The sequence below is a fragment of the Liolophura sinensis genome, chromosome 13, assembly GCF_032854445.1.
Source record: "Liolophura sinensis isolate JHLJ2023 chromosome 13, CUHK_Ljap_v2, whole genome shotgun sequence".
Lineage (NCBI taxonomy): Eukaryota > Metazoa > Mollusca > Polyplacophora > Chitonida > Chitonidae > Liolophura > Liolophura sinensis.
The window spans coordinates 9,128,480-9,141,727 of NC_088307.1; the positions used below are offsets into that span (position 1 = coordinate 9,128,480).

Genomic DNA, 13,248 nt, shown 5'->3' on the forward strand with positions numbered 1-13,248 from the left:
GTAGACTATGACAGAAACAAGCCTTGTAGGTCTACATCCCTCTACAGCACCCTACCCATATTTTGTGAAATTTCAGACACTAACAGTGCCAAATTAATCATCCAAAGTTTACTTATTATGCCAGTTACAATTCTTTAGATATTTAGTATTATAACATATGCTATTTTCATAAGGCACAGGTCGGGTGCCCTATATTACCACACGAGGGTTGCTTACATATCAAGATTATACACCTATATGAGAAATACAAGGAGATATTCACTTTTTAGTTCAATGTTTATATTATCTTTGAACACAATTAGATTAATCTTAGTTACTGGTGGTTTTATATTTTATATGTTGCATATAATCAATGTTTAACAAAGATTATTTGGAGCATTTTATTGTTGTGCTATTTTCAATGTAAAGTAAGATACAGTCGAAAACAAATTTACAGATATCTGGCATCCAGAGTCCCTTAAAACCCAAGCAATCAAACGGACAAACCCAGTTATCTTCCCTTAACCATACTACTCAACATCGAAACCGAAAGTAATGTCATAAGTTTGTGCGCATGTACAACAAGCATTTCACCATCAGACTTTTCAAGAACATCAGGTTATCGCTGATGTGAGTAAAGTTGTACGATATAAGGTTGATTAGACTGTAATTTGGCAGATAAAGCACGGTGATAAGCGAAGATATGCCCAGACTGATAGCTTGGATCTACGCGAATGTAGGCTACCACATGGCTTAGTCAAGTAACTCAAAGCCGTCCCATCTTTATAGTGCAACGTGTCAAACGCGCATCCGCCATTTGCCATCGGAAATTTCTGGAAACAGCAGTGTTAAAAGTTTACAGCCGATTTCTTGGCTGCCAATGTGTGGAATCATGCATGAGATTGTTTTACACTGATAATTTATGTCAGATGGATGAAACATAGGAATAGATATGTTTGTTTTGGCCCATGCCATTGTATTAGATTAGCACATACATGCATACATTGATCATGTATGTTGTATATGGGCACAGACACCCATTACAACTTCCGTTTTTCGGTAGGGACGATTGTAGTTCTGTGTGTTTTAGGGTGTAAAGTCTTTTTTTGCTGCCAGCCTGCCGTTTTTGGTGTACAGGTGGATGCTTTGTATCAATATGATGGAAATTGTCTAAGCTTTGGGCAGGTATGAGTTTTAATGATGAAAGTTTGAAATTCTGGGTGAGAGGAAACAAGGAGACAGATGGTGATGAGGCTGCAAGTGACGTCCCCTTGGCGTTGCTAGGCACGCCTCCCAGCTGCCGGCATAGAAAGGTCCAGATTTTGATGATCAACCTATGTCAAGATTTTTATGGCTTCTTTCTCACAGGCTGGGTCAGGTATGCACTAAAGCTTATTGGCCATAGAATGTTTCGGACTGAGCTACAGCGTTAAACGTTAACATTGTCGCTTATGGAAAACTAATGGGGGTCTGTGGCCATATATTCGCACATCGGCAACGCAGCCTAGCGCGAACCACTACTATGACACGAGCGCCACCAAGCGAGCAAAATTGGACGGCACACCCTATTAGATCTATTTGATTAACACTTTATGCCGTATCATTACCCAGAGATATTTCACTTATATGAAAGCATTAAATTGTGGGGGGAAAAACCGGGCAGACCTCGGGGGAATTAAGATTGTTGACACATCTGCTGTTGTGTGACTGTAGAGAACGCCAATATGAACTCAGAGCAACAATGATGAGAGGCTCATTTGTCATTGTGCTGTGCAAGGATTATTGCTCTGCTAATGTTTAGTATAGTTGCAAAAATGTACCTCTGGCTTCTTAAAGTGGCGCGTAACTCGAAGAAGGAAGAAGTACATTAATTATTGCAACTATTTTTAGTATAAATCGAATTTGGTTTTGCTGTGCAAAATACTTCTAAAGTAAGGCTACAACAATTTAAGCTGTTGTTTTATAAGCAGATTAAAGTCGTTTTCAATGTCCAATGAGAGAATAAAAATTCGGCTTGAAAATCAACTAATTTGTGGGAAATGTGGACTGTACCAGCAGTTTTTCCAGCTCAAGACATATTTACACAATTGGAAAGAACTGAAAAATCAGGAAAATCATAAAGACATCAAGATCGAACGAAATAAAAGGGTGGATTTTCAGTTTTATATTTATTTTATTTTTGGATTTTTATTAGTGTCTGCTCAACCATAAAACACGAAAATAAATTGGTATCACCTTACATGTTGCTAATTATCGTGACATTTAATTCAGAGTTCATGTGTTTTGTTTTGTAGCTGACAAGCTGTATTTTCTACTTTCAAAACGACCATTTGCCAAGTTACATAGCCTGCCAGTTTGACGTCTAACATGGACTGGGAACGTCTACTCTGTAAAGCCGAGTAGGTTGTATATAACTACTGACATTGCCAGATTTGTTAAAGGTCACTCTAAAGTGTATATAAATTAATGTAAGCTCTTTACTTATCTTGTGGGGATTATATGGCATCTAGAAATAGGCATTGTCCATCTGTGTGTGTGTCAGGGTGTTAAAATTGATGTGAAATTGAAATGTGAAAAGGCATGAATTGAAGCAGGGGACCTAAAGAGGTGTATTCCAAAAGATGTATAATAAAAATAAAAAACATAAAAAAAAAATTATTCTGCATTTCCTTCTCCTTTGAAAGCCTTAATTGAACAATTTTGTTGCTTTTAATTATATCAATCAATACAAATCAATAAGCCATGTGCATGTTTTTTTCTGTTGGGGGTTGTATGTGCATAACCCTGTAGATTGAGAATTAAAGTCCCCTTTAATAATGGAAGCTTGCCTTGTCCTCAAGGACAGGATTTGTGTGTGAGAGAGAGGGTGAGGGAGTCTGTGAGGAATTTAAAGATGTGAAATATTTCTCCAGGAACAGGAAATTTGTAAAATAATTACCAGTTCAAGTGTTTTCACCTTTAACAACAAAAGTGTTCAAACTCAAAACTCCTGTGTTCATTTTTGTGATGTTAAAAAACAATGTTCAAACAAAACAGGGGATGGGAAAGAGGCCATCTCCCACTCACTTGGTTTTTAATCGGTACGGGATTGTATGGGGGCTCATTTCAAAGGCAATTAACAGGTCACGTGACTTCCATCAAAACTATTCTTATCTCAGACAAGGGGTACAATGCATTTATCTGTCCCAAAAGTAATAGCTGAAATGTGTTTATGATATACATGTAACGTGAAAATTTTCTTTTTCAGATACAGTATGGGAGAGCGCTTTAGGAAAACTAATGGAGAGGAATCAAGACAAGGTAATGTGTCAAAATTTCTTTCCTGGCAATTATTCCCCAGTATTATGAGAGTGGATTCCACAAATTTCCTCCTTTTCAGCTCGCCTTTATGATGTATATGAGTAGCTTATGTCATACCCCAAGTGTCAGGGTCGGTGTCATATAACGGGAAAGCAGCTACATGTACTGTATTCCTACATGTTTTTTCACAATCTGCGAGCAGTAAAACTTGTGAAGAAGTCGGGGTTGCATCTGTATGGCAAGCAATAATTGGGGTAGTGTCAGAGTAAATGTACGACGTGGTATCATGTTCCAAAAAGTACTGCATGTTCCATTGCTGTTTGCATACATTAATTAACATAAATGACAAAATTCATCGGGGAGCCTCCGTGGCTCAGTCGGTTAGCGCGCTAGCACAGCGTAATGACCCCGGAGTCATGGCAGAGTACTGTGTATAGAGTCATTGTCAAGGTAAATGTTCGAGGTGTATATTAAAAAATTAACAAGCTATCTCTTGTGCATTAGAATCACTGTGCGTTTTAATTACCATAAATTACAAAAATCCAGATTTCATGTCTCGTTTTTGTATTAGAATTCATATGCTACATGTATTTTCAAAATGTCCCATGAGCAAAGAAGAGAAATTCTTATGAAGAAGTGATTTGGTGTCATATCTTTTGGGTGAATTTTTCCCTGGCTCTTTAAATGACATCATTTATATTTACTTTGGAAAGGAACTGTTTTGATTGATTTCTGATTTCCATGGGAACCACCTGGAAATGGCAAGTATCAAGGTATTTATTGCAATTTCTATCACAACTGAATAGAAAAGGAAGTATTAATGGACGTGAATGAACACAATCATGACAATAGTATATTTATATGATACATCAATTCCAAATTTTTTGGATAGTGCAATGACTGGTTGACCTGTATCAGTATAATGGCGGCTAACTTGCCTTAGGTAAGTCGTCTCAGTGAAGCAGCACTAGATAAAAGAGCGGTGGAAATCCATCCTGCAACAAGGAGGCACATTGCATACGGAGGATCCCTTCGTGGTCATATGACTGAAAAATTGTTGAGTACAATGTTACACCCCAAGCTCTCACTCACTCACTCACTCACTCCAAATTTTTTGTACTGTAATAACCTAGCTTCATGTTTGTGTGAATTATAGGCTCGTTATTTAAACTAAGCCTGTTTTTAAAAATGTCTGGTTTCCATGGCAACATGCAAACTTTACACTTTCAAAGACGAGAAAACAGTAGAAATCATAGTTTAATGCATGGATTCCAAATTTGGTATACACACTCATATTTAAACTAGGTCTTATTCAACTAGATTTCTGGTTTCTGAAGCTACTAACTACATGAGAATATCATTGTACATACACACACACACACATATATATATATATATATATATATATATATATATATATATATATATATATATATGTAGATACTGTAAATGCCTTTTTATTCGCGGGCATCAAGTTTCACCGATTTGCAGGAATAAACTTTCGCAGATCTTAACAGAACTTTTGGACAACAGATAAATGAAAATCAAACTTCAATACAGAAACCTCAAGTAATAAAACAACTCAAGCATTCAAATAACAACGTTATCATTTATACTTGTTTGTACCTGTAAGAAAAATTCTACAGAATACATTAACTTGATCAGACAAAGGAAGTTAATCTTCCTAAGATTTTAATCTTTTGAAGACTCTTAATCTTTAAAAGACGAAGCCCTTACTTGCTGTGTGAGCAAATATTCGTGTCACTCACTCCGGGAGATGACGAAGGATTTAATGTGATATAAATAAATCCCACTGTTTAATTTTCATGCATCAGCGGTGTGAGTGAAACTTTGAGTGAACTGTGACAGATTTGAGTAAATTTCTCAGAAATCGTCATTATGAGTAGGAAGTTTGAAGTGCGGGAACCCCCAAGCGATGTATCGGGTGCGTCGGGAAAGGTGATCTGACTAGAAGGCAAGTACAGTTGATCAAAAAGTAGCCTCTCTCATCGTATGTATATCATATCATGTACGCACACCCAGTACAAATGATCAATTTACATGTCTCTAACCGTGGCAAGAAAACAACAACAACATCGCAATGTGGTGATACTTAGACAGAGCTAAGCCTCCTTAAAAGAAAGCAAGATTAACTGACGATCAATTAAGCTGGATTTGTGAAAGCTGGAATACATTTTAATTAGGTATTACTAATTGACATGTATTATAAATTCATTAACAAGCACTATAGTTCTAACTGTACCGCATGGGTATTATATTCCACGGCACTTATTTTGGTGGAAATGTGTTTGCCGCGTAATCCACGCATGTTAGTACCATGCGAATAAAAAGGCATTTACAGTATATATATACTGTAGAAGAAACATGACAAACTCAACTTGTTGATTTAGCTTACTAGTTTCACCGTATCATGACGGGTTTTCAGAGCTTTTTTTATTTCAGCATCTTGCGACAGCTATATGTACATGCAGGTACATTTAGCCATAGTGATCAGTCCTGGTTACAGATTACATAAAGTTCGAACTTGGATTATCCATTCGGAGAGATTATCTCCTGATGTTTTCTCTGTTAAGTTCAGATTTAAATTTATGAATGAAGTATTGTTCTTTGATTCCTCTGATTGAGCGTTATTCACCGATAATTTAAAGAAGGGCATTACGTGGAACTTGGGCCCACTGTGTAGGTTACGTGTACATGATGTGATATGTTTGGTTACAGGTAAAATCTGTAAACTTGGCGTGTTAATTTGTTGACTGTGTCTCCTACATCAATTCCTTAATGAATCACCGGTTTCGCCTATGTAGAATTTATTACAGTTAGAGCAGGTTAAGACATACAGTAGATTTTGGGAATTACAGCTCATATTAGAGTTCATATGGAAGTTAAAATTGGTAACATGAAATAAAAAATGACTGTTTGTTATTAAATATTCACAGAATTTTGCATCGTGGGTCTCCACACTTAGAAGTTGTATGACTGGTTTCTATTGAGTTGGTAGTAAACTGAAGTCGTTTGCTGGTCCTTAAAACTGAAATATCAATTTTGTTTTCTTTGACAATACCGATGTCTATTACTTCCTGGAGATAATGTCTCATTAATAGAAAAGTCTTTAATTCAGATAATCTACTTGTCGGAGTTCCGTGTGAGGTACGATTGTGCAAATTCGTCACGCAAGAGTAAACGGGACCTGATTTTTTGTGTGGTGTGGGTGGTAGGATCAATAATCTAGGTATTATTTTGTATTGGTCAATTTGTAGAAAATATCTGTGATTATTCACTTTGCGAGTAAGGAGATTGTCTAAGATAGGTGTTTTATGATATTTGATATTTGGGTCCAAATTGTTTAAGGCAGTAAACAGATCCATTATATTGCCTTTTCGCTGATCCCAAATGATAAAACATTCATCTAAAAACCTTCTGAATGACTCTTTGACGAATTTTAATGTATTACATCCGTAGTTATTTTCAGTTTCACTGTAGAGCTTTTACTCTAAGTGTCCTAATACTAAAGTAGCGTAGGTTGGTGCAAACATTGTACACATTGCTGTGCCTAATATTTGGAAATCATTTTTATTTCCAAATTCAAATGTGTTATTTTCTAAAATGAGCCGTACACTGGACAGTATTAATTCTTTAGAAAAGTGGTCATTGATATGGCCCAGATATTTATCGAGCCAATATTCAATGGCTGTAATCCCAAGTTCACTAGAGATATTGCTGTAAAGATTGGTTGCGTCTATGCTACAAAATATTTCATCATCATTTATGGAATTAGAGATGAAGTTTAGAAAATCAAGATCATCCCAGATAGGTGATGGGACATAGTGAACATATGGTTTTAACAGGGTATCAACGAGCTGACTTAGGTGATGAGTGGAACAGACTGGTCTTGCTATATATATATATATATATATATATATACATACACACACACACACATATATATGTGTATATTGTACAAGATTTATTATTTTCAGAAGTATAATAAATTAGTTACGTTTTTTGAGTTTTACACACACACAAAGCTGAAAGCTATGCACAGATACACTTTCATTTTGCAGGTTTTTGTGAAAAGAGTTAAAGGCGTTTATACATTTGAATGGTGAAGTAAAGTACCACATATGACTGACAGTAATATATATATATATATATATCTACACACAACTGACAATAATATACAAAACAATACAAATAATTACAAAAATCTTTAGTTTCTTACTGATGACCGCATCTAAATCCAGACGGAATACTCCAGCTTCTATAGGCTAGTTAGTCTACGTAAAATCTAGAATTCTACAGCTAAGAGGAATTCTCCAATTGAAGGATGACAGTTGGATAAGTGACAAGCCCTAGTGGGCATGGCACACTGACAATGGTTGATTCTCAACTGCCTGTCCTCAGGGAGGACGGGTTGACAGAAGCGAGCTGGCAATGTATGTTTCACTCCTGGAAAATATACACAAAGTCACTTTCAGGGTAAACTGGGATGAAATGTACATAATCGTAATCGCACAAAGAGACAATGAGCCGTACAATTAACCGGGTAAAAATCCTTCACAGTGAATGATAGTATATATAACTGCTCTCAAGTGGACTTGAATGAATGACTGCTTCCATATGAACTTGAATAAATTCCTGCTCTCAAATGGACTTGAATAAATGACTGCAAGCTTTACAACTCCGTCGCTCATATTTATACACTAACGTAAAATTTTGGTTAGTTTGATCATAAACATGTTACAACACTGATCCAAATACCAGAATGTATACCCCATGTACAATGACACGAAACTCATAAACACCAGAGCCTTGAGAAAGCTTGACTGAATTACAGTGCAGGCTATAACGTACACAAAGGGGAAAATGTAGGTCAGACATTGACACGTAAAATAAAAAAAAAATAAAATACAATATGTGAAGAAAGGGTTTGTAACACTGGTGAACATTAGTTCCTAGATTCTGTCAGTAGGCTCAAAGCCCACCGTAATCTTTATATCTTTACATTAAATATTTGAATGCCTTTCAACTCTCTTAAAAAAGTGCAAAAAAATAAATGAAAGTATTTTTATGCATAGCTTTCAGTTGTCTGTATGATGAACTTTACTTTATATTTTGGCTTTCTTTTATTTTAATTTACATGTCACGTGACAGACAATCCCACTGGGTTTAACTCATTTTATCTGTTAAGCACATGCTGTCATTTTTTAAGAAGACTAAACAATGAGCTGCATGTGTCAGTCTAAACAATTTCTCAAATCCGCTGTTTTTTTCAATTTGCAGTTTCCTTTACAAACCTCGCAGCAGGATCTCTCGTTCGTTTTGGCGGTATAGTGGTGAATGCAGGATTGAAAGAAGATGTGCTGTGCCAACCAGAGGTTTGAAGTTTCGCATATATAATACAGTGCAGTTCATTTTGTGGCCAATTTGCCTCTTTTTTTTTGTTATTCTAGCTTCATTACATGACTGCACCCAGTATAACAATATTGTCCTTTACGTAAGTCCATTTATTTCCTTTAGGCCAGGAGAAAATGAACATATTTTTCAAACTTCTGATATGAAATCTCACGGCAGATGAGTGGACTAAAGTACATGTATGTGGAATTTATGAAGTTCAGGGTCGACTTTCACAAGGTAGATACGATGGATTGTAAACCTGACAATTGAGATTACAGTTTATCCTGAAAATAGTTACGCTACTTGCAAAAAACAATTGTTATACGATTTTTAAATGATGGGACAATCATTAAAAAGTTGTCTTTTGCGGGTATACTAATGGTTTAAATCGGGCTGCCCTTTTGGTTTTTTATTGTACTTTCTGTAGTTTGAACATTGTACATTGTTTACAGCATTACATGTTTTGCTCTTGTTTGCACTCTAAAGATCTAACAGTAGCATTCATTGTGGGGAAATTTGAGGGGTTAGGGGTGAATCCATAATCAATCCAGTGTATTCATATATAAACAACAGAGGTGCATTAACTTTACCCTACTCTGGTTAATAGCATTTGATGTTCCAGCGTAGTAGCGGGGAAGAGGCTAAACACTCCTATTTGGCATTTTCTGCAAACTTTGGACCGTGTGAAAGTAGCTGATGGCAGAAACTTTGGACTGTGTGCAAGTAGCTGATGGCAGAAACTTTGGACTGTGTGAAAGTAGCTGATGGCAGAAACTTTGGACTGTGTGCAAGTAGCTGATGGCAGAAACTTTGGACTGTGTGAAAGTAGCTGATGGCAGAAACTTTGGACTGTGTGAAAGTAGCTGATGGCAGAAACTTTGGACTGAGTGAAAGTAGCTGATGGCAGAAACTTTGGACTGTGTGCAAGTAGCTGATGGCAGAAACTTTGGACTGTGTGAAAGTAGCTTATGGCAGAAACTTTGGACTGTGTGAAAGTAGCTGATGGCAGAAACTTTGGACTGTGTGCAAGTAGCTGATGGCAGAAACTTTGGACTGTGTGCAAGTAGCTGATGGCAGAAACTTTGGACTGTGTGCAAGTAGCTGATGGCAGAAACTTTGGACTGTGTGCAAGTAGCTGATGGCAGAAACTTTGGACTGAGTGAAAGTAGCTGATGGCAGAAACTTTGGACTGTGTGAAAGTAGCTGATGGCAGAAACTTTGGACTGTGTGCAAGTAGCTGATGGCAGAAACTTTGGACTGTGTGCAAGTAGCTGATGGCAGAAACTTTGGACTGTGTGCAAGTAGCTGATGGCAGAAACTTTGGACTGTGTGAAAGTAGCTGATGGCAGAAACTTTGGACTGTGTGAAAGTAGCTGATGGCAGAAACTTTGGACTGTGTGAAAGTAGCTGATGGCAGAAACTTTGGACTGTGTGAAAGTAGCTGATGGCAGAAACTTTGGACTGTGTGAAAGTAGCTGATGGCAGAAACTTTGGACTGTGTGAAAGTAGCTGATGGCAGAAACTTTGGACTGTGTGAAAGTAGCTGATGGCAGAAACTTTGGACTGTGTGAAAGTAGCTGGTGGCAGAAATTTTGGACTGTGTGAAAGTAGCTGATGGCAGAAACTTTGGACTGTGTGAAAGTAGCTGATGGCAGAAACTTTGGACTGTGTGAAAGTAGCTGATGGCAGAAACTTTGGACTGTGTGAAAGTAGCTGATGGCAGAAACTTTGGGCCAGTTACCTAATTCTCTCGAGTCCAACAAAAGATTACCAACCGACCCAACATTACAAACAACAGCTTGTTACCCACAAGAAACAAACTTTTTAATAATGCTTTCTGTGAATGGAAGTGCTGTTATAAATGGAAAATGTACCAGTCAATCACTTTTTCTTGTCCTCATTTTCAAAAGAATTACAAATCATAATTATTCATCAGTTGTTGTTGGCAAGAACATGTGGAAAAATTGTTACAACATCTTTTGAGACAATTAGGTTGCTCATTTTTGGCGAAGACAATCCAAAATTACTGACTATTACTGACTAACAGTCTATCATCAGTATTTGTACTTAACGCCAATTTTAGGATGATTGTAAGTGTTCACAATAGGGTTGACCCTGCCGATTGTAATTTCTGATTGTGAGCTTACCATCCTGATTGTGCGAGAGGGTTTTGATTGTAAATAAAACAGCGATTGTGATCTTAGTGATGTACAATCAACTTTAATTTACCATCCCTTTTTGTAAGTGGCTCCTGAGCCATGAGAAAATCTGTACATGTAATCATTGGCGTCAATTACCCAACATGCCACATGAAACTGGCTTCTCTTAAGGTGTTTGATAAATATGGGCTATGTTGTATATCTTTGTCATGTAATCCACACACACTGCAAAAGCTTTTATTTCTGAACCATACCCAGTTTAGCGAGCATGAGTCTAATAACTGAATCTAGTGATCCAAAAATGGCAGCTCCTTCAAATTTTAAGGTTCTGCCATCGGGAAAGTTATGGCCGTGATGTGTCTTTATTATTAGTCTCATCATGTGTCCCTCTTTCTGTTTGCACATCAGGTGGCAGAATATCTTTTAGATGAGCTCAGTTCAACTACGGAGGAGATAACTTATTTTGGAAAAGAGATTCCTGTCACGGTCTTGTGTGACAGACAGAAGAGGCGTCTTGCTGTGTACAAGGTAGATAATGTTTTCAAACCTCCAAATGCTGTTAAACAAGATTTATTTATTTGATTGGTGTTTTACGCCATACTCAAGAATATTTCACCTATACAGCGGTAGCCAGCATTATGGTGGGAGGCAACCTTGCACAGCCCCGGGTAAACCCATGACCATCCTCAGGTTGCCACCAGACCTTCTCACATACAGCCGGAGAGGAAGCCAGCATGAGCAGGTCTGGAACTCACAGTGACCGCATTGGTAAGAGGCTGTACATATATGTATATATATATATATATATATATATATATATATATATATATATGTATGCCAAAAATTCTTTCTGACAAGAACCTAATTAAGCTTCACTGAAAAGAAAGCTTTTAAGGTGTCCCTACAATGCATAAGGTGGGTGGACCAATCAGAAACAAGAAAAATTTATCACTTAAAAAATGTTTAACTTCAGATGAAATACTGTACATGTATTGTGCATCATGTCAAAAATACATTACATGTATCTTGGCAGAAATACAGTACATGTATCATGGCAGAAATACAGTACATGGCAGAAATACAGTACATGTATTGTGTATCATGGCAGAAATACAGGGCATGTATTGTGTATCATGGCAGAAATACAGTACATGTATTGTGTATCATGGCAGAAATACAGTACATGAATCATGGCAGAAATACAGTACATGTATTGTGTATCATGGCAGAAATACATTGCATGCATTGTGTACCAAGGCAGAAATACAATACATGCATTGTGTACCATGTCAGAAATACAGGGCATGTATTGTATATCATGTCAGAAATACAGTACATGTATCATGGCAGAAATACAGTACATGCATTGTGTACCATGTCAGAAATACAGTGCATGCATTGTGTATCATGTCAGAAATACAGTACATGTATCATGGCAGAAATACAGTACATGTATATAGTGTATCATGTCAGAAATACAGTACATGTATTGTGTTTCATGGCAGAAATACAGTGCATGTCTTGTGTATCATGGCAGAAACACTTTATTTAGAGAACTGCATGAGTCATGTCAGTTAAAGCTTGTGAGTGAGTGAGTGCTTGGGGTTTAACGTCGTGCTCACCAATTTTTGAGTCATATGATGACGAAGGAATAGTTAACGTGTATGTAATGTACCTCCTTGTTTCAGGACGGATTTCCACCGCTCTTTTATCTAGTGGTGCTTCACTGAGACGACTTACCGAAGAAAAGTAAGCCGCCCCGCCCGAGTCATTATACTGACACAGGTCAACCAGTCGTTGGACTATCCCTTTCATGCTGAATGCCAAGTGAGGAAGTTACAACTTCCTCTTTTAAAGTCTTAGGTGTGACTCGACCCAGGTTAAAGCTTGTAAACTGTAGGTGCCCCTCTTTACCCACATATATTTTATTATCTAAGAATGCTATTGAAATGAATCTGGACAGGCCGTCTGAAGTTGAAAGCCTCATTGTTTTTGTTTCTCAGTTACCCACTTTTAGATGATGTCTGGTTGCTAAAATTTTTGACTTGCATATACTTGCATATAATTTCAACGAGGCATGCACAACACACCTTTCTTTGTGTTCTTCATATTTAGAGCTGTGCACCGTTAGGTGTTTGTCTTTCAATCATTGGGACACTAAAGGTGTGGCTTCATAACTGTGGGTTCTTCACTGGCAATGGGCAAGGAATGTGTACTTCCCTGCCTTTATTGTTTATGGGGCCTTGGTGGCAGTAAGAAGTCATTGGCTCTTAGGCATGTCAGGTGGCAGTTTTCGCAGTCTTGTAAAAAAAGTTTTTTTTTTGTATTTTTTATTATATGTTAGGCCACATCCTAAACTGCACTTTAAGAAATAAAAACTGAACCTTTCATTTAT

At 37.2% G+C, this 13,248-nt stretch overlaps 1 protein-coding gene across 4 annotated transcripts; it reads left to right on the top strand.

Moving 5' to 3' along the window:
* Positions 1-585: 585 nt before the first annotated feature.
* LOC135480582 (uncharacterized) lies at positions 586-12,855 on the top strand. Of its 4 annotated transcripts, XM_064760453.1 has the most exons (6): positions 586-609; positions 2,274-2,378; positions 3,227-3,279; positions 8,581-8,675; positions 11,262-11,381; positions 12,542-12,855. In XM_064760453.1, the coding sequence occupies exons 2-6, from the start codon at positions 2,347-2,349 to the stop codon at positions 12,581-12,583; spliced, it is 342 nt and encodes a 113-aa protein (XP_064616523.1). In that variant the 5' UTR covers positions 586-609; positions 2,274-2,346; the 3' UTR covers positions 12,584-12,855. The 4 variants fall into 4 exon arrangements, with proteins under 4 accessions (XP_064616523.1, XP_064616521.1, XP_064616524.1 ...); XM_064760451.1 differs by lacking the exon at positions 12,542-12,855 and having other exon boundaries at positions 11,262-11,517; XM_064760454.1 differs by lacking the exon at positions 12,542-12,855 and having other exon boundaries at positions 592-609; positions 2,274-2,447; positions 11,262-11,517.
* The last annotated feature ends 393 nt before the right edge of the window (positions 12,856-13,248 follow it).

Coding starts and splice junctions, on each gene's coding strand:
- LOC135480582 (XM_064760451.1), top strand. CDS start 2,347: ATGGACTGGGAACGTCTACTCTGTAAAGCCGA. Junction 3,280..8,580: donor TGGAGAGGAATCAAGACAAG/GTAATGTGTCAA, acceptor TTCAATTTGCAG/TTTCCTTTACAAACCTCGCA. Junction 8,676..11,261: donor ATGTGCTGTGCCAACCAGAG/GTTTGAAGTTTC, acceptor TTTGCACATCAG/GTGGCAGAATATCTTTTAGA.